General features: G+C 47.0%; 1 protein-coding gene across 2 annotated transcripts in view; it reads left to right on the plus strand.

Moving 5' to 3' along the window:
* Spag1 (sperm associated antigen 1) overlaps positions 1-21,910 on the plus strand; it is a 59,600-nt gene that overhangs the window by 31,660 nt on the left and 6,030 nt on the right. For both annotated transcript variants that reach the window (XM_031358866.1, XM_031358865.1), the window contains exons 11-16: positions 3,625-3,897; positions 4,188-4,287; positions 9,022-9,174; positions 13,999-14,159; positions 15,906-16,038; positions 18,438-18,564. In XM_031358866.1, coding sequence (XP_031214726.1) covers positions 3,625-3,897; positions 4,188-4,287; positions 9,022-9,174; positions 13,999-14,159; positions 15,906-16,038; positions 18,438-18,564 — 947 coding nt within the window. The remainder of the gene's footprint in view (positions 1-3,624; positions 3,898-4,187; positions 4,288-9,021; positions 9,175-13,998; positions 14,160-15,905; positions 16,039-18,437; positions 18,565-21,910) is intronic.

A 21,910-nucleotide genomic window follows, 5' to 3' on the forward strand; every position in this document is an offset into this window, starting at 1 on the left:
CTCTCTCTCTCTCTCTCTCTCTCTCTCTCTCTCTCTCTCTCTCTCTCTCTCTCCCCTCTCTCCAGGGTGTCTATGAAGTCTGCCTGTTCTCTTGAAGCTCCACTCTGAGGATCTGAAGTGGGTGTGGCATTGCATCTGGGGCACTTGCCACAGGGACCATCAGAGAGAAACATCTTATGAATCAATTTAGTAATATAGGATGACCATCTGCTTCAGGTTTCTGATGACAGTGATGTAAGGCTCAGTGATAGTTTGCCTAGAATAAATGAGGCCCTGGCTTTGAAACATCCATAGACACACACCCATGTACATATACCACACACAGAGACACAAACACACACAGATACAAACATACAGACACACACAAACACACAGAGACATAACACAGACACAAACAAACACACACAGATACACACAAACACACAGAGACATAACACACAGAGACAAACACACAGATACAAACACACACAGACACAAACATACAGGATACAGACACACATACAACACACACACACTCATGTTTTCACAAACACAAACACACAGATACAAATAGACACACAGACACAAACACACAGACACACATACACATTTTCCACCATTCCTCTCCTGCTTGTGTACCTATCTTTATTTGGAAAGAAGGGCTTTTAGTTTAAGAGACAATCAGTCACCCTCTGCTGCTTGTCAACATAACTTTCAAATTTGGCATACTTTGGCTAATTCGGGGATGTTTTCATCACCCCTCAAAGCCATCTTACCCCATTTGCAGGGGCTCCGTCATCTATAGCCCCAGCTTCCCACTGCCAGTCATGAGACTTTGGTCCTTATGGTTTTTGCATATTTTTTGTTTCATACCAATGCAAACATACAGTGTAGCTTTTTGATTGTCTTATTTTTTGAGACAGGTCTTGCTATGTAGACCAAGCTGGCCTGGAACTTGGGGTCTCCCACCTCTGCCTTCTGAGTGCTGGGGTTATAGGCATGCACCACTGTATTTGAGATTGATTGACTTTCTAACCTTGAGCATGTATGTAATTATACCACACAAATACTTGGTGCTCTAGGAATGTGTCAGAGTCTCCTGGAAATGGAGTTATGGATGGTTGTGAGCTACCATGTGAGTGCTGGGGAGTCAAGTGAGGTCCTCTGCAAGAGCAGCCAGTGCTCTTAACCGCTGAGCCACGACTCCAGCCTCTACATTTTCATTCTTTAGAAACATCCCTCTTGGTCATGGTATGTGTCATTTTAGTGTGTCATTCAGACAATTAGTGTTTTCCTTATATTCTCTGTGTGTCGCACTCCCTCCCCCAAGGCCTCACTACTTGCCACTCCTCCTTCTGATGCTCCTTGTTGCTAACCCTTTCCCCAGATGCTCCTGGTCTTCCATCTCCACAAGAGACTCCTTGGGTTACCCTTTAGGTGGCCTTCTCAGGGATCCCTCCAGGGACTTGAGGATCTCACCCATACCAACACTCTGATGAGCCTGTTTGTGTTGGCAACTCCAGGGACAGTATCTCTTTATGACACTGCCTCCTGACAGTCCACCCGCATTGTCCCATCACTTTATGACACTGCCTCCTGACAGTCCATCCAAATTGTCCCATCACTTTATGACACTGCCTCCTGACAGTCCATCCAAATTGTCTCATCACTGAGTTCCTAACCATACCCATAGGTCCCTGTGCTTACTTTTGCAGGAAAAAAAAAAAAACCCAAACCTTTGGTTTCTTGTTTTGTTTTGCTTGTTTTTGATTCTCAGCAGGCAGGGGTGCCCACCCCCCACCCCCACACACACACATTACCTTCTCTCTCTACTCCAGCTTATGTGTACATTCAGGATGCTTCAGGGTGAGGACTTGAGAGCAGCTACCAGTGAAAATTGGAGCTCTGCTCTGTGCTCCTACTGGATCCAGTCTTGTGATTTATTTTGATTATCAAAAATGTTTTCTATTGTTACGATAGTTGAGCCTCTTTTGGTTAGTGATTCAAATTGGATGTTTTATGAACCTTGCATTTGAGCATGGTGGCTCACTCCTATAATCTCTAACATTCCGAAGATGGAGGCAGGAGACTTGTCATGAGTACAGGCCAACCTGGGCTATGTATGAGAATCTGTCTGGAAAAATAAAAAGAAGGGAGGAAGCTATTGGCTTTACCATTACCACTGTATTGACAGTCCTTAGGCTCATTGACTATAGTCAGGTAGTCAGTCACCATGGGTTTCCAGGACATAACATGGTTCTCTCCGCTCTCGCTGCAACCTTTCCGTGTATGAAAGAGGATGGAAATCATAGCCAGGAAAAGTCAGATTAGAAATTGTTAAAGAGAATGCTTGGGAACATGGGTATTTGTGAGCTAGGTTTTATTTGTTTGAGATGAAGTCTCGGTGTGCAGCCCTGGCTGCCTCCTGGCCTCTGCCTGCCTCTGCCTCCAGTTTACCACCAGCCTTTTAAAAAAGCATCGCTTTCCCTGTGAGTCCAAGGCTAGCCTGGTCTACAGAGTGAGTTCCAGGGCTACACAGAGAAGCCCTTGCTTGAAAAACCAAAACCAAAACAAAGAACAAGCCTTGATTTGAGGCCTTAGTTACTCTGCCTTGATTTGAGGCCTTAGTTACTCTGCCTTGAGTTGAGGTCCTTAGTTACTCTGCCCTGAGTTGAGGTCCTTAGTTACTCTGCCCTGAGTTGAGGCCTTAGTTACTCTGCCCTGAGTTGAGGCCTTAGTTACTCTACCCTGAGTTGAGGTCCTTAGTTACCCTGCCCTGAGTTGAGGCCTTAGTTACTCTGCCCTGAGTTGAGGCCTTAGTTACCCTGCCCTGAGTTGAGGTCCTTAGCTACTCTGCCCTGAGTTGAGGCCTTAGTTACTCTGCCCTGAGTTGAGGTCCTTAGCTACTCTGCCCTGAGTTGAGGTCCTTAGTTACTCTGTTTTAAATACTGACACCACAGCTGAAGTACAATGCCTAAAACTTGCAGTTGAATTCAAAAATCTTCAGTTTGAATAAGGCATCTGAGGAGAAATGTTTTGATTTTAGTTTTTGAGACCGTCTTCTTATGTAGTCCATGCAGACCTGGAACTTGTCATATCCTCCAAGAGCCATGATTATAGACATGTGTCACCACATACAGTTATGAATGAGAAGTTTTACTATTCTTAAGGCCTCATTAAGTTTATATACTCTCTATGATTTTGCTGAATTCACTTTGAAATGAATTAAAAAGACTTTATCTTTTAAATGACCGTTTTCTCCCAGTCAGTTCACATAAGGAAGATGGTGCCCTGAACTTGGGCATAGTCATCATCGTGTGAATCAAATTCTAGTGACTTCACTCATTCCTGAATTGGGACTAAATGCAAGCTCTACCTGGGACAGGTGGGGTCTGGTGTAGGAGATGGTTTTGAAAGGCTAGCTCCCAGGAGCTCAGCTTGCTCTCCAGCAGTTAAGGGGTTAATCTGGGCTGGCTCAGTGGGCACTGGACCGGGTCCTTGGGGATCCTAGGGCAGGCCGAGCAGGCCGCCCACTCCGGGTGGCGGGGAGTTGGGACTCCGCCCTCGGGGTGGCGCCGGCCGCACTGGCCAGGCTGGATCGCGGGACAGGGATGCACTCACCTCCCCGCGCGCCCTTCCCTACAGCGGCCATGGGCAACATTCAGAAGAAGCTGATGGTCCGGAGCGAGGGTAGCAGGCGGTCGCGGCGGGGCCGGACACCGGGGCCCCGAGCGGAGCAGCAGGGAGGCCTGCGAGAGACAGCGAAGGCTGCCACCGGCGACAACCACCCAGAGGAGCCGCGAGCCGCAGACAGCCCCGGCGACCTCAAGAGTCGCGGCAACGAGCTGTTCCGTGGCGGGCAGTTCGCGGAGGCAGCCGCGCAGTACTCCGCGGCGATAGCGCTGCTGGAACCCACAGGTAGGGGAGCGGTGACAGGCGCTGGCCCGCATTCTTTCCCGCTGACTAAGGGTACCGTGAGCAATACCTCGGAATGCGGAGCTAGTGCCGGCCAGGCAGGTTTGCACGGGTCTCTGTCCTACCTTCCCTGTGTGGCGGGTGCGGGGTGCGGGGACAGCTCCTGGGAGCTCTGCAGGATGAGCAGGCTGTAGGTCTCACTGCAGTGCTGCTGAGACTGCAGTCCTGTCATTTTTGGAGAACTTTGATTTTGCTAATGGTTCTTAACTGTGTTTAATTAAATGTGGTTTTAGGAAGTGCAAATTCGGATGAGCTAAGCATCTTGTATTCAAATAGAGCAGCATGCTACCTCAAAGAAGGAGACTGCAGGGGCTGCATCCAGGATTGTAACAGGTAAACCTGCTCCAGGTTTGTCAAGAAACGCTTGTAATGCCAATGTGAAGAAGGCAATGTTTAATATCCCAAGTTTTCTATGAAAGAGCCTAGTTTCCTAAGACTGCTCATCAGGTGTTGTGATGAGAATGTAAAAAAGGCGCAGGCCTTTAATCCCAGCACTTGGGAGGCAGAGGCAGGTGGATCTCTGAGTTCCAGGCCAGCCTGGTCTACAGAGTGAGTTCCAGGACAGCCAGGGCTATACAGAGAAACCCTGTCTCAAAAAACAAAACAAACAAACAAAAAATCTCCACATCTACACACACACACACACACACACACACACACACAAACACACACACCTGAAAAATTATACAAACTTTTTCTCCCCTGCTTCTACCATAATCTGTGGATTTCCCCCCTCTCTCTGGATTATGAGAGGTAACTTGCCCCGGGACACCTGCCACCAGGGTAACTTCTACTATGTTTTGCTCAGATTGTCTTCAGGCTCACTTCAGTGACTGAGTATTGCCCTCCAGATCAAGTTTCTTGGCACCACCTGCTCCCCAAACTGGACCACTTCCTTCCTCTCACGGCCCCGTGTTCGAGGCCTTTTCCCACCTTGTTCTAGATATAAGTTACACTCTCAGCTCTGCCCAACTGCTAGCCTACGTGATGGGTTTCTCCTGGCACCCTGGCCATTGCAGGCTCTAACATTGGTTCTTGACCCTGTTGCACCTGTAGACGCCCAGCCCCATCCAGTGTAGTGGGTTTAGTCTCTTGGCCCTCTGCGGCTCCTCGCTCAGGGATGGTACTCAGTAACCTGCAAGGCTGGATGAATATAGGCACATGAATCAAACCTCTTGTTTTCTTTTACCATTAAGTGATAAACCCTTTGGCAAGAAGTTACTAATTGGCTGGGCGGTGGTGGCTCATGCCTTTAATCCCAGCACTTGGGAGGCAGAGGCAGGCAGATTTTTGAGTTCGAGGCCAGCCTGGTCTACAAAGTGAGTTCCAGGACAGCCAAGGCTACACAGAGAAACCCTGTCTCAAAAAAAAAAAAAAAAAAAAAAAAAAAGAGAAGTTACTAATTAAAACAGTAAGAAGTGATGTTGTAGACTGGCTGACACTGGCCTGTTTTCCTCCTGCTGTTTCATATAATTAGAGTGTGTCGCGTGTCGCACCTTTCACTCTCAGAAGTTTGGACAATAAATGTATAAGCCCCGTTTACAAGGCAAACAGTTTCCTTCATTGACTCGGTCAGCTTATTAACGTGGATTAAGCCTGATAGTGTCGGTGCTTCCAGTGTCTGAAGAAGGCTTTACATTGCTTGGTTATTTTATTTTTGCCAGTATTATAGACTGACGTTTAATAGACTAGCATTTATATTTTGGTTTGGCCTGTCTCCATCCACAGTTATGCTGGCTCCCATTAGCTAACTGCTATGTTTTTAAGATTTCACGAGTTAATTGACATCAGGTGGGCATCTTGAAGTCTGTCATGTCATGAGGACACTACTGTGAACACAATCAGGTGCCCCAGATCTCGGCTCATTCCCCACAGAACCTGTTAACGTTTGCCATTGCTGTGGCTGAGAGGGCCGAATGAGTGTGAGACAGGTGTGTCGTGACTGGCAGTGAGCATCCTCTCATCTAAGCACTTTCTAATGTCCTTCCTCAGAGGAAAACTGAGATGGGACTCCAGGCCTGTGTCACTAGGGCTGGAACAGGAGGAATGGGTCCTGGGGGAGAGCAGAGGGCCTGCTGGGAAGGGAAGAGGGCCTTGGCCTAGGAGAGTGACCTTAGAGTTGTGTTCTCAGCCAAGGAATGTGGCTCTGCTAGTCAAGGCTGACCTCTGTGTAGGCTGACCTACTTGGGTGTTTTCTTTGATACCTGGTAGGAGTCCCCGAGGGACAAGTTGGAGATGGTGCCTAGTGGGATGTTTTATTCTCAGATTTTTTTCATTTACTTATCTATCCATTCACTCATCCATCCATCCATCCATCCATCCATTCAGTTTATATCCTCCCTCATCCAAGTTCCCCTCACACAGCCCCCTTCCCCATTGCCTTATCCCCTTCTCTGAGAAGGGGGAGGTTCCCCCCTGGGTATCAACCCACTCTGGCACCTCAAGTCACTGCAGGACTAGGTACATCCTCACCCACTGAAGCCGGATCAGACAGCCCAGTTAGGGGAACAGGATCCACAGGCAGGCAACAGAGTCAGGGTAAGGCCCCTCTCCAGTTGTTGGGGGACCTGCATGAAGACCAGCTGCACATCTGTGTGTGGGGGTAGGGAGCTAGTTCTAGCCCTTGTATGTTCTTTGGTTGGTGGTTCAGTCTCTGGGAATCCCCAGTGGTCCAGATTAGTTGAGTCTGTTGGTCTTCTGATGGAGTCCCTATCTTCTCCAGGTTTAGTAGCAGAGAAGAGACATGATGTGCCTTCAGGAGCATGTTCAAATATTGGTGTATTTGAATCTATATGAACAAGGAAGAGTTTATTAGTAAAATGTATAACTATCTCTTCTAGCTCCAAAGACTGCACACATTTTTCAAGGAGGCTTCCTATTTAATTTTCAGAAATAATCTTTGCTTTCTGAGGAGTTCCATGAGCTCTTATTATTACCAGATTAAGTGGTATTATAAATCGAATTTTGAATGGGAAGCCAGGAGTCATGTCTCACACCTGTAATCCCAGCAACTGGGAGATAGAGGCAGTGGGATGAGGAGCTGAAGGTTATCCTAAGCTACAGAGTTTGAGGCCAGTGTGGGCTACGTTAAATCCTGACTCAGAAAAACCAAACCAGACATTTTAAACTAGGGAAACCTTTTTACCTGTGAAGATATTGCTTATAGGATTTAATTTTTAAGGAACTTAAATCACGTGTATGCATGAGTGTGCCACATGTGTGTACAATGTGTGGCACATGTGGGTGCCTGAAGAGCTGGGGTTACAGGCGGTTGTGAGTCACCTTCCGTGGGTGCCAGGATCAGACTCAGGTCCTAACAGCTAAGCCATCTCTCCAGTCTAAGATCTAAAAACAATGTGTTTGTGTACGTGTGTGCAAGTTGTCTGTATGTATGTGTAGTAGCTAAGGAAGCCAGAAGAAGGTATCAGGTCCCCCGGAACTGGGGTAACGGGTGCTTGTGAAGCTTTCCTATGTGGGTGCTGAGAACTCTGGTCCTGTACAGGAACAGCAGTTGGTTTGAACTGCTGACTGACTCTCCAGTCTGAAGATAAGTGTTGATGCACCTCTGGAGAGGCAGTGTTTCCCAGGGGTTTGTCTGCAGAATCACTCTTGGGAACTTTGGTGGTATGCCTGAGGCTCCGGGCCTCCCTCCTCAGCTTCTCCATGATTTAGTTTGCAGGCTCCGTGTGAGATACAGAAGCCATCACGCCTAAGCAAAAATGGGAGAAACAATGTTCTAAAAAGTAGATTTTTTTTTGCATAATTGTCTATCAGACAAAAGAAAACAAACAAACAACAACAACAACAAGAAAATCCCAAACCATATGATACTTCTGTTTGGAGTATGTAGATAGGCTAAAGTTGCCTAGTCATTCTCTGCCTCTGCGTGGTTTTTTTTTTTTTGTCACCTGACAGACTTGCCCACTGGAGATTCTGAGGGTCTCAGCTATTGACTCGAGCAGCCGGCCTTCTGGGGAGCTCTTCCATGCTCACCACACCTGTTTGTGGTTGTGGTTGGAGACTGTTTTCTTCAATGGCACTTCCATTCACAAGCTCACACTCATTTTCAAGATGTAGTCAAAGAACAAAAACCCTAACCCTTCATTTCCTATGTTAGGAAGGACTAAGAGTTCTGTGTCCTATTTTATCAATTTGAGATTCCAAGCTTGGGCCATCTTGATTGGATCTGTGGTGTCTTGAGCAATGAAAGCGTGCTAGAATGGAGGTGATGCGGGTGTGGCAGGGAACACCTCCACACTCTCTGGCCTCACAGATGAAATTTATCTCTAGTGATACTGAAAGTGCAAGATGAAAACTCGTGACTAATAAAGAGTTGTTGGCTTAGTCCTTGAGTCTCTTCTGGTTTGTTGCTGATACCCTTTTTATAATCAATAATGAGCCATAGAAAGTGTTAGAAAGCTGATTCAGAAAAACATCATGCAAGTTCTTGTGGTTTAGTAGTAAGGCACCTTGTTAAATGTATGGATACGATTAAGAAGTAAGTGTGTATGTGAGTCTGTCTGTCTGTGTGGGTGTGGGCCAGTGATCAGCATCCTCCACAGCCACTCCCCATTTTGTTGTTTAAGACAAAGATATTCTCTGAACTTGGCACTGCCTGCTTAAGGACTCTCAGACTGGCTGGCTAGTGAGCGCGAGCAAATCTGTCTTCCCTCTTAAGCTCTGGCAGAGCAGGCAGATATGTGCGGTTGGTTTTGTGTGGTGCGGGGAACCTCAGTCCATTTCCTTAGCTGTGAGGCTTTTGTTTCTGATCTGTCCACCTGACTCTGTCAGGGGTGGGGGCTGGGGGGGGGGCTCGGAGGCCAATGCAGTGCTGGGGAGCTCACACCTCATTGTGGCCCAAGGACAGTAGAGTGCCTTCTAGTCGGTGGGTTCAAGGACTGTGTGATGGCTGTTTAAGTTTGGGTTTGTCTTTCTGATAGATTGCCAGGACCCCAGGGTGGATTATCAGGCGCGGTGCGTGGGGGTTCAGCCCTGCAGTCTGCATCGCTGAAGACAAATTAAAGGATCCTTCCCGAGGTAAACGCCATGTACTATCTCATCTCTCAGGGCTCTGGAGCTTCATCCGTTTTCCGTGAAGCCCCTTCTGCGGCGAGCAATGGCCTCTGAGACCTTAGAGCAGTACAGGAACGCATACGTGGATTATAAAACAGCACTGCAGATAGACGGCAGGATCCAGCTGGCCAGTGACAGTATTAACAGGTAAGCTGGTCTGCGGTCACCCTCTGGGGTCCTCTGTCACAGAAGTGTCACGCCACACCCTTCATCCTTTAAGAATGCCATCAGTGTCCTGGGTTTTCACTCATTTTTATATGAGCACCCACTCTTCCCAGCTTGATTTCTAATGATTCCCTTGTATTTCTTGCCTTTATCCTCTCACATCTGTATATTTATTTCTGTGACGTTACTTCACCTTGACAACACGTGGACAGCTTTGGCGTGTGCCTCTTCGGTCTGGGTATTAAAAGGTGTTTTCGTGGATGTCTAAGTCACACTGACACCAGGACAGGATCTAAATAGGTGCCGTGAGCAGACCGCTGTACACATCTCACAGGGCTCATGTGTTCCTGGGCTACCTGCACATAGCACGGATGCTTCTTGCACCTGCTCGCGTCCTTGTAAGAAGACACCGAGGAGGAGGAGGAAGAAGAAGAGGAAAAAGAGGAGGGGGAGGGGGGATAAAATAACTGAAAGTTTGATCTAATTAAAATTTTGACCAACTCATCTCCCGAGGGAGAATGAGACGGCAAGTGTCCTTAGGCTCGGGCTGGAAGCCAACCTTGGTGCATGGCCCAGAGCTCAACAACACAGACTTCATAATACTCAGCCAAAAATTGAAAGCTATGCATCAAATAACATTTTCTAGTTACACATAGTATTTTCTGATTCCATTTTCCCAAATGGCAGCTTCTCAAAAATTCCTGGGCTGTCCTGGACCCTGTACTGGTCTTAGCGCTGTGCTTCACACATCTACAAAAGACAAGAGGCAGATCTCGGTGGCATGGTCTCTGCCTCTCAGCAAGCTAGAATACAGTTAGGGGGCAGCGTAAGACTGAGGGCCCTGGGGAGGACCGAGATGGACAGTGAGATGGATGGATTGTAGATGGGTGTGGCCGAGTAGCCATGGCTACTGCAGAGGAATCACTCCAAGTATCTGTGAAGAGTGCTAAGAGAATCCCAGAAGACTGTGAGCACAGGTGGACAGCGAGGATGGCCTGGCTCACAGTCATCCATGCTGGCATTCCCCGGGCTCCCAGCCTGCTTTGGCCGGAGCTTTCCCTTGGCAGTCACCCAGCTCACTGAAAGAACGGTACATACAAGTCCGAGCATCCCAAACTCTGAGAACCCCAAACCGGTAATGATTCAGAATTGGAAACTTTCTGAATGCCTTCATGAATTTCAGGTTTCGAATTGAGTCCTGGACCTCAGCAGTTAAAGAGCGCTGGCTGCTCTTGCAGAAGTCCTGAGTTCAATTCCCAACAACTACAAGGTGGCTCATGATCATCTATAATGGGATCTGATGCCCTCTTTTGTCATGTAGGCATACATGCAAATAGAGCACTAACATACATAAAATACATAAATAAATGCATCCTAGAATTGAGTGCCATCCTAACACATGTGTATGTGTATGCTCGTGTGTGCGCACACATACCCCTTCACCTATACATGCAACTATCCCAACAACAACAATAGCAACAAAAATTACCAGGCAGAGCGGCATACATCCAGAAGGCAGAGGTGGGTGGACCTCTGAGAGTTCAAGGCCAGCTTGGTCTACATAGCAAGTTCCACCTAGCTAGGGCTAGATAGTAAGACCCTAACTCAAAAATAATAATGATAATAATAATAATACAAATTTCTAAACCAAGAACACTTTTAGTACCAAGTTCTCCAGGTATTGGCTTTTATTGGTTATCCATGGCAACACTAGACAAAACCCGGCCTCAGTCATCCACAAGTTCCTTGGTAGTGAGTCAGCAGAGCCAGAAAGCCTTACCACATATCACACACACCCCACACTGCCAGTCACTCGCTTCCCTGAAGGCTAGGGTGCTGTCTGGTCTCCTAGCTCTCTTGTAGGAGAGAGCATGCTCCTTCTCAGAAAGCCACCAGCTGCCAGCACTCCTTGGCTCCCTTTCTCAGTACCCACAGCAATGGCCTCCTTTGGGTGTCCATTTCAATTGTTAGGTTCTTTGCCAGCCGCTACAGCATGTGTGTGTGTGTGTGTGTGTGTGTGTGTGTGTGTGTGTGTGTGTGTTTTACTAAAGCAAAATAGACTTATTAAGGAAAGCAAGAAAGAACTCCCCAAGTGAGGATGGGCTCCAGGGGAGGACTGCCAAGTGAGGATGGGATCAGAGGAGGACTCACAAGTGCGGATGGGATCAGAGGAGGACTCACAAGTGCGGATGGGCTGTTGGGTAGCACCGCCCTGCAATGAGTTTCTTTTTCTGAATTCCTTTTCTTGCCATTTTACTAGAAACTTCATAAGGATGGGCGTTACAGTGTATCCACTGTCACAGCTGCAGTATGTTGTGAGGCTGATATCCTAAATTAAAAGGTGTTGACAGAGTGTGTTCTCCACACAGAAAGCTTATGTAAACCCAGGCTTGGGGTTTTGCTTTTAATGTGCCTATCTTCTACCTGGCAGTGCCTCCTCTCTTTCTTTTCTTTTTTATTTCTTTTTTTCTGTCTATGTTTTGTTTTGTTTTGTTTTGTTTGTTGCAGGGTGTCTCTGGGTGACCCTGACTGTCCTGTAACTCACTCTGTAGGCCAGGCTGCCTTCAAACTCAGAAATCTGCCTGCCTCTGCCTCCCGAAGACTGGGATCAAAGGCATATGCTACCACACCTGGCTATCCCCCCTCCCCCCGCTCCCTTGATCCTCACCCTTTCTGTCCTTTTTGCAGCTCTGGGATTGAACCTGGGCCTTATGCATGCTAGGCAGTTGTCCTGAATCCTCAGTCTTTAGGCAGTTCTCAGGAAATACCTGAGGCACTGACAGAGACAAGGGCCTGACCCAAAAAACAAAATGTATTTCGGTCTGAAGAGATACCTCAGAGGAAAAAGCACTTTCTACACTAACCTGAGGACCAGAGTGTAGATCCCCAGAATCTGTGTAAGTGCCTGCTGAGCATGCCTGCTGCTTGTCACCCCAGCACTCAGAGTGGAAATGGAATGCCTCCAAGCAAACGGTTAACCAGACTAGCTGATAGGTGAGCTCTGGGTTCAACTGAGCAACCTGCCACAATTAGCAAACAGTGATTGAGAAAGATAATCTGATGTCAACCTTGGGCCCCTGTGTGCACACATGCACACATGCATACTCACCACCATGGTATTTCAAGAAGCCGAATAATGGGCTGACGGTTTGTGGCAGTGAGCTAAATGGCATGAAGTGTGGAGGGAGGCCGTGTTGATTGTAACTTCTCAACTTTCTGCATCGTTCTTTTTAAAACACAAGATAAAATTTACAGAAGACTAAACATCTTCCAGTGCACAGTTCATGGCATGTTGTGAGCACAGAGTTGTGCAGCGATGACTTCTGTTGTCTCATCTGCTTCCTGTCCCCACCAGGGAGACACTGTCTCCCTCCTCAGCCCTGGCAGCCAGCAGTCTGCTTTCTGCCTTGTGGATTTACCCATTCTGCATATGTCATAGAAATAGAGTCATAGACTGTGCTGTTGTGTGTGATGCTTCTGCGCTCTCCATGTGTGGCTTGAGTCAGTGCTGAGCTCCTGTGGAGGGTGTCCTAGTCATGTATGTCCAGATCATGTCTTTTTTATTAACCTGTCAGGTGGTGGTCAGTTTGGTTATTTGTACCATTTTGCTATTACAAATAGTGTGTATATGGACACCCCGGATAAGTTTCATTTGCTCACCCGTCTCCTCCTCTGGTATATATGTAGGAAGGACGTTGCTGGGCCCAATGCAGAGTCCGTGTTTAACCTTCTGCTGTTTGTATTGTCCATTTACCTAGGAGGATAGTTTCAGAGCAGTTGACTTTAAGGCTGTCACTTTCTAATTAATTTTTTTTAATTCAAAAGTTCTGTTATTATTTTATAAGAATTACAAGCTGAGGAAACTCTGGGGTTTTCATGTTCTTCTTAATTAAACGATCTCACTTCATTTCTGCGATGCCACAGTCATGCCTTTCCATTTATTACAGTCCATTGTGGAAAACCAAACACCAGAAACATTTCTTTTAAACATCTGTACTTTGTTTTTGCCTTTTGTTAACATCTGCCTCTCCCTCTTCAGGAGCCTTAGCATACAGCATGCTAGACTCTTCTGGTAATATACATTTTTTATTTAAAATCCCTTTTTTCAAAATCTTCTTCTTCTACAGTTGTGGTTGGTTATACATTAACTTTCAGATTTACATTTTCATATCAGCCAATGATATGTAGTTATTATAACTGCAGTTTATGATGGAAATTTCTGTATAAGAAACTATAGGAGAATCCTGTGTATTATAAACATCTATATATAAATAGAAGTATCTTTAGAAAATAAAAGTATGTGCATTCATAGACCTAACTAACAAGTGCGGCTCAGTAGTTAGCAGTTAGCCTTCCCAGTTGTGGGAAGTGCCTGGGCTACAGAGTGAGTTCCAGGCCAGCTATGGCTGCACAGAGAAACCCTATCACAAACACAAACAAACACAGAAAAAGCCAAAGATGGTTTACTTAAGTAAACAATGCCAACTTTGAAAACCCCTTGGAAACATTTTAGTTTATATGGACTGCATGTTTTTCTACATCTAAGAAGAGCACAGAGGTACAACCTGGTTACTCTGACTTGTTTTTGTTTTTGTTTTTTTGAGACAAGGTTTCCCTGTGTAGCCCTGGAACTCACTCTGTAGACTTCACTGGCCTTCAACTCAGAAATTAGCTACATTTGCTTCCCGGGTACTGGGATTAAAGGTGTACCCCACCATGAAGTAGTTAGTCTGACTCTTGATCAAACCTTCATTAATATAAAACACTAATTCCTTGATCAATACCAACGGTTCATTTTCTCTTTAGAATAACACGAATCTTAACGGAGCTAGATGGATCAAAATGGCGGGAGAGACTGCCACCCATCCCGGCTGTACCCACATCTGAGCCACTGCAAGTTTGGCTCCCTGCTGCAGAGACCACAGACAAAGATCCATGTCCCAACAGCTGCACACCCAGTATCACAGGTACGGAGGACTACCCATGTTTCCTCATGAGGGAGCAGAAGCTGAACTGTGGTGTCAGACGTGGGGTCAGGCTTTCCTCCCTCCTAACTCGATTTAGGAAGCTGAGTCTCTTCTATATCCTGTGTACAGGAAAGGCAGGCAGGTAGGGAGTAACCAAGCCAGTGTCGATGTCTTAATGTGGAGCTGGCATTATTGAGATGAAGGAGGAGGAGGAGGGAGGAAGGAAGAGTAGGAAGAAGAAGGAGGAGGGGGAAGAGGAGGAAGGAGGAGGAAGAAGAAGAGGAAGAAGAAATTATTAAGCTTTCCAGGAAACCATGTAACAAGAGTGCTGTGTTAAAAATAAACCAGAAAGCTGATTCAGGGGTGGTGAGATGGCTCAGTCTGTAAAGGTGCTTGCTCTGCAAACCTGAAGACCTGCGTTCAGTCTCTAGGATCCATGGTGGAAGAGAGCAGACAGCCTGAGATTGCCTCTGAGCTCCACATGCTTGCTGTTGTAGATACCTGTCCACAGTCACATATAGCACATGTACAGATAATAAATTCTAAGATAATAATATGCAGATATATAGTAGGAAAACTTGGATGCTGAGTAAATATCACACCAGGCTTTAAAGTTTGTCGCTGTTCCTCAAATATTTATTGAATCTTTTGTTTTGTTTTTGAACATTTATTTTATGTATATGAGTACTTTGCCTGCATGTATGTTATGTGTACCACATATATGCCTGGTGTCAGAACAGGGTACAGGTGGCTGTAAGCCACCATGTAGGTGCTAGGAATTGAATCTAGTCCTCTGTAAGAGCAGCAAGTACTCTTAACCACTGAGCCATCTCTCCAGTCCCCAGGTTTTAAAAATTGTGTGTATGTGGGTATGTGTGCATGAGTACAGGTGCTCACAGAGATCTGAAGTGTCTAACATGCGTGCTCATGTCACGCTTGGAACCTCTACAAGAGCATAGTGCTCATAACCACTAAACCATGCTTCCAGCACCCAGCTTTGGGGATTTTGAGTAAGGGTTTTCACATGGTCCAGACTGGCCTCTAACATGATGTAGAACCACAAATAACCCTGAGTGCTGGGCCGCCCACCTCTCCCTCCCAAGTCCTGGTACCTCAGGCATGTACCACCGTGACCACTCACTGATGGTATTTGTAGCCATTTCATAGACTTATTCTGCCATAATTCCAGCTTCATGAAATGTCTAAAGTACTAATACCCAAGTGCTTAAAGAGACAGTGTGCTTTGCAATTACTGGAAACTGTGGCCTTGCGAGTTCACTGGAGCAGCCAGTGTGTGAGAGTCAACCTCATATCATCTAATCACCTGTGTCCTGGTGTATGGATGACTGACTGCCTCCATCTCTAACACAGTTCTTGTTCCTGTTAGTGTCTCCAGATTACCAGCAGGGAGAGAAGACATGGCAACTGTGTAACACAGAGGCACACAGTGGCACTGCCCTCTGCAGCGTGTGTAACACAGGGGCACACAGTGGGACTGCCCTCTGCAGTGTGTGTAACACAGTAGCACCTCACTCTCTGACATGTGTAACATGGCAGCATTGCACTCTATTCTCATAATTCAGCAGCTTCTCCTCTTTAACTTTAGGTTTTGTTCTGTTTAGCCTAGCACCTCTTGTGTGAGGGTGTGGCTCTGCAATGGAGAGTTTGCTGATAATTATTCTTAAGATTTTATAGATGTAGTTACAGGAATGTTTTCTCTGTGTGTTTATTTTGTTGGTCCTATAGATGAAAAAATGTTTCAAGCCCTCAAGGAAGAAGGAAATCAACTTGTAAAGGACAAAAATTACAAAGATGCCATTAGTAAATACAATGAATGCTTAAAGATTAACAGCCAAGTGTGTGCCATCTATACAAACAGGCAAGTTCTTTGTGATTTATGTAGGCCTTTTAATAGTTTTGATTATTTTATTTATTCATCTTATGTGCTCTGGTTTGAGGGTGTTGGATCCCCTGGAGCTAGCATTATAGACAAACAGGTGGGAGCTGCCATGTGGGTGCTGGGAATAGAACCCACATCCTCTGGAAAAGCAGCCTGTGCTGTTAACCACTGAGCAATCTCTCCAGCTCAGTTTGATTATTTTAAAATAACTTTTAAGGAGTTAACGTAATACAATTCATTAATTCCATGTAATGCTTCTAGTATGCAAGCTGTCCTGGGGGTCTCTGAAAGAGCTGGACTACAGAGATTGGAGAAGGATTGGGAGGATGAAGGTCTGATGCCCTGGTCGCATGAGCATCTTTGGTAACAAAGCTGGTCCTGCCCTGGCCCCACACTGTCTGTCTGGCCAGGCTGCAGCAGGCTGGGTCTAAGCTCTGGATGCGGGCTTGAGTTGGGGGTGACCAGTATCATTCAAAATGCTGTCTTAAGGGGCTGTGTCCTTTTGCTTCTGAAGTTCTAAAGGCCCGTCTTTTTTTCTTTTTAACAGTGCACAGTAGGAACTGGCAGGCTGCTCTAGAATGCAGCCTGTACCATCTTTACCACTTGTGATTCTTTGGGGATTTGGTGGAAGTAGGTAGGGTGTGATAACGGAAAGAATGAAGGATCGGTTTCAGGCATTTTTCTAGCTTTATCATACAATCTTTAAAGGTTTTTTTTTCTTTGAGAATTTCATACATATGTACTGTATTTATATAATTTCTACCCCTCCTTCTGATATAAAGTCTTTTTTTTTTAATGTATGTATTTTCCCTGCATTGATGTATGTGTACCACATGGTATCTGCAGAGGTCAGAGGAGGGTGTTGGATCCCAGCTACCATATGAATGCTGGAAACCTGACCCAGGTGCCCCGAAAGAGCATCAAGTGCTGGAAATTGCTGAGTCCTGTCCAACCCCTCAGATTAATTCTGACTGGTCTCTTACAAGACTTTGTATCCTTTTCCCTCTTGTGGCCACTGCTGGCTGAACATTGTTACTAAGTCCAAGAGTATCCTCCTTTGGCCCTTTCATCAGTGGCCAGGAATGGCTCTCTGGTTTCTGTGAACAGCTTGCTGCCCTGGCTGTAGTGGCATGGAGCTCAATGCCTGGGCCTCCTCTCTGCAGGCTTCCCATTGTCTGGTATCTTGCCTTGGAGGGTCTGGATCCCTTATTGTCTACTTGACTTCTAGACCAGCTCATCCTCCCTCAAATCCAGCTCCACTTACCTCCTATCCTTGCTCCTCCAGGCTCTGTTTTTCTGAGCCCCTGATTCTCCTTTCTCATTGGAGAAGCTGAATGCTCTTGGCCTCCATTTCCCAAGCAGGAGGCAGCCTAGAGTGGACTCAGCTCTCAGTACCCTCCAGAGTGGCTGGCTGCCCCCAGCTCTTTCCACCCCATGCCTGCCTTAGGCCACTGTTTTCTCCTGCCTTCTCTTTCCTCTTGTCCCACTCTCCCAGTTGTAGCTAGAGTAAGCATGTCACCCTGTATTATACACTTGTCCGAGGGAACAAGGCCCTTTGATCTGGCCTGGCCCCACCCTTCCATTCCAGCCAGGCACTGCTTTTCCAGGTTCATCAAGAACACCATGCTCTGCTCTGGGAAGTCTGTGCCCAGGCTGTGTCCTTGGTCTCGCTCTGACCCTCTCCTCTCTCCCTTAACTCTAAGCCCAGTGCAAGATCATTCTCCTTCATACACCCATATGCCTTCCTTTAACTTGATGAACTTACCTTCCACAACATCCCCTGATTGCTCTGCCACTAGCTTTTTCCCACAAGTTTTTGGGCCTTGGCTGTGAGCCTCCAGACCCATTTTCAGATATCATTAGAGGCTCATTCAGTTCCCTATTTCCACCCTGCTGCACCCTTGTTTTGGATCAGGCTATATTTTGTCTGCAGTGGCCTCCCCAGTGATGTAATTTCATCCCCTGTGAGAGCACCATAGCTGTCTGCAGGTATAAAGTGCTAGTTGAAGCAACTGCAGCTTAAGACAGTCTTAATGAGCTGCTTTTGATTCTTACTAGTTAGTTCTTCCTTTTAAAAATATATTTTAAAAAACTATAGAAAGTATTTTAGCTTTTTTAGATTTTTAATGGCATGCATGTGTGTGGGTGTACAGGCATGTGCACATGGGTGTATGGGCATGTGCACATGGGTACAGGGGTCAGAAGCAGGTGTCAGATGCTGTACAGCCGGCAGTTGTAAGCTACCCTGTGTGGGCACTGGGAACTGGACTGGTTGGTTCTCTGAAAGAGCAGCAAGTGCTTTTAAACACAGCCAGCCTCCCCAGCCCCCTAGCTGTCTAATACACTGATCAGCTTCTCCTTTCCTTGCGTTGTACCAGGGCTCTCTGTTACTTGAAGCTGGGCCAGTTTGAAGAGGCAAAGCTGGACTGTGACCGGGTGCTTCAGATAGACAGCGAGAATGTGAAAGCCAGTTACAGACTAGCCCTCGCCCAGAAAGGACTCGAGGTGAGGGTATGTCTGTCTCTGTGGGTAAATTTCATCTCAGAGTGCATCAAGTGGTCTCATGAATGTAAATGTCAGGGTCATGATCTCAGAGTGATGTGACTCTTGGCACACACTGACCTGCTTGGCAACCTATGCATCTCCGGTGTGGGTCAGCTAGCTCCTAAGTTCCCAGCCAGCTCGATTGCAGGCCACAGTAAGCATTTTGGCTGCCGTTTTCCAACTCTACTTTCCTAGGGTGTCAGGGAATGTTTGCTTTAAGGGAAGTGGCTTGTTGATGCTGTTACTGTGTAAATACAGGGAACTTCCAGAGGAAAAAATAGGATTAAAACAAAAACTCAAGCACTGGCAGTGCCTTCAATTTCCAGCAGAGACTGAGGTTAGAGGCAGAGGAGAAACACCAGGCTGGAGTGTGAGCCACCCAGTGGAAGCTTGGAGAACTGCAGCTGAGATTTACCCTCTTACAGTGGCCTGGGCCTTGAGCTAGCTTAGCTGATGGCCCCGGTAGGACTAGAGTGGCATTCTTATACCATATTGTGAAGAAAGAAGGCTCTGTATAAATGTGCTGTCCTTATGCTAGCTCTCTTGAATGGAAATCTTTTTTTTTTCTTTCTTGTTTTCAAATATAAGGTGTCATGTAGCCCAGGCTGGGCTTATAGTCCCTAGATAGTGGAGCCTGGCCCTGAACTTGGTTCTCCTGTCTCCACCTCCCAGGTGCTGTTCTGTATAGAAATATGGATCACTGAGTGTTTGTGTGTAGGGAAAAATGTTACCAGATGTGGTGGTTTGAAAGAAAACAGCCCCGTAGGCCCATGGGGAGGTGTGGCCTCATTGGAGGAAGTGTGTCTCTAGCAGGCAGACTTTGAAGTTTCAAACACTCAAACCAGGTCTAGAGTGACATTCACCTCTTGCTGCCTGCTAAACTCTCAGCTCCTTTTCCAACACCATGGCTGCCTGCGTGCCACCACGTCTCCTGTCATGACTGAATCTCTGACCTGTAAGCCAGCCACAATTGAATACTTTCTTTTATAAGAGTTGTCGTGGCCACGGTTTCTCTTCACAGTGATAGAACCTAACAACTAAGTCGCCAGGGACCTGTAAGTGGAGAATATACTTCCTGAAATGTGCGTAGGGAGAAACATTACAGGGGTCTAGTCAGCACAGAATGCATTTCCTGCAATGTAGTTTGGGGGGCAGGGGGACCTTATTCAGTCAGGGTTCACTCTAGCTCACGGTGGTCTGGAACTCAGTATGTAACTCAGTCGAGCTTCAAACTGCCTCAGCCTCCCAAGTACTAGGAGGACAGTTGGTAATGCCCTGCCCCTTTCTCCTCTTCTCTTCTCCTCCCCTTCTTCCTTTTCTTCCTTTTTTTTTTTTAAAGATTTATTTATTTATTATATGTAAAGTACACTATAGCTGTTTTCAGACACTCTAGAAGAGGGCATCAGATATCATTACAGATGGTTGTGAGCCACCATGTGGTTGCTGGGATTTGAACTCAGGACCTTCGGAAGAGTAGTTGGTGCTCTTAGCTGCTGAGTCATCTTTCCAGCCCCCCTTCTTCCTTTTCTTCTTTACCTTCCCTGTGTGTGAGGTTATGGGGGGGCGGGTCCTGCATCCAGTCCACCACAGGGCTAGGGCTGCTCCTGGAGATGGGATACGAAAGTTTTGACTACACTTACCCCACACAGGTGCCCGGTGGGTGTCAGGCTATGTGAAGCTGCTGGCCACTGCCCAGGGGTGGGAGAGTGCAGTCTGAGGTTCCCAGGGACTGCCGGAGCTGGATTGGAGGTCCCAGGGCCTAAGGATCTAGCCTCAGGCCAAAGGGGAGAAGAGGGGAGCTCTGGCTGGGTCCCTGGGGAGGAGAATCCTTTGGCTTTCTCCGCCCATGGCTTGGCTTGGTGGAGGCCGTGGCAGGGAGCGCTGAGAGGCCTCCTGTGGGAGTCTAGAGATGGCTCACCGGTTTTAAAGCATTTATTGTCATGGTGGAAAGTAGCAATGAGTAAAACTCTACCCCATTTTCTCAGGGTGGGCCTGAGGTTAAATACCTTTTGCAGGAAGGAGTGTCTGGGAAGGGGAGTTTATTGGCTAAGTCCTCCAGACCTTTAGGTACCTCATTAAAATGGAGATCTGTCTTGAAGCTACATGACCTGTGGTTATGTCCCCTACCTGTGGAGGGGCTTAGGGTCTTGCGCTTACATGACTGATGGCCACAGAGTTATGGAGAGCTGCAGCCTCATGTCAGAAGCCTGATGTCCAGGAGTGTGGCAAAACGGCTACTGTTCCTTGCAAGGTTATCCCCTGTGGGGTCACCTGTGGGGTCACCGGGGTTTCAAACTAAGCTTAGCTCAACCAGAAACCAGGCTGCTTTTCACAGTCCTACACTGTGAGTGTTCACATGTCTACTTGATAAGCCAGCTATCCCACTGGAACAGGAGCCACCTGACACACCTCATTTAGAACACTTTCAGAACTCTCTCTCCAAATATGGATACATTCTAAGGTGTTACAGGTTAGAACTTCAGCTATGAATTGGGAGAGGGAGGATCAATGTGAGAGTCCGCTTTAACTCTGTTCTTGTCACTGAATGGGAAATGTGGAGGGTTTATTGCATTGAGTACCAAAAAAACCCAGCTATCTGTAAGCCCTGGACTATCAGGCCTCTCTAGATCCCACCTCCTCTCAGGCTTCGTAGAGCCAGGCCTGTGCTTCCAGCAGCTAGGACAGAGGCAGCCATGTGGGGTGGTGGCTGTGGCACACACTTACTGTGTCTGTTCAGCAGCCCTCACCTCCACTGCCTTACTGGGAACATTCGTGGCACCCTAAGTTCAAGAGACTTATCCACCACTGACTCACCCTATGGCTTTGGGCCAGTGTGGCCAGCATCACGTATTCTGTAGGGCCACTCCTCCATCAGGTCTACCTCAGGTTGGCCTTTCCTGCTGACTGAGGTCAGAAGCTCTGTCTAATAAGGACTGGAATTTTATATTTTCTTGGAGTGAATCTTGGCAATGCTTATGATGGCACAGATGGATAATATCAAGTCAGAGCAGCTTTCTCCTTTGATTATGACCCACAGCTTGTTTTCCTGGCTTGGCTTCTGGCTGCTTATCTATCTGTTCAGTAGGTTGAGGGCCACACCATGTAAACTCAAGGTCAATGGCTGAGGCTTTGTTTCTTTGTTTTGAGACAGGGTTTCTCTGTGTAGCCCTGGCTGTCCTGGAACTTGTTCTATAGACTAGGCTGGCCTCAAATTTGGAGATCTGCCTGACTCTGCCTCCTGAGTGCTGGCATTAAAGGTGTGTATTGCCGCTGCCGCCACCACCACCACCACCACCTCCATCTCCAC

Source organism: Mastomys coucha, unplaced genomic scaffold (genome assembly GCF_008632895.1).
Source record: "Mastomys coucha isolate ucsf_1 unplaced genomic scaffold, UCSF_Mcou_1 pScaffold7, whole genome shotgun sequence".
In the NCBI taxonomy this organism is placed as follows: Eukaryota; Metazoa; Chordata; class Mammalia; order Rodentia; family Muridae; genus Mastomys; species Mastomys coucha.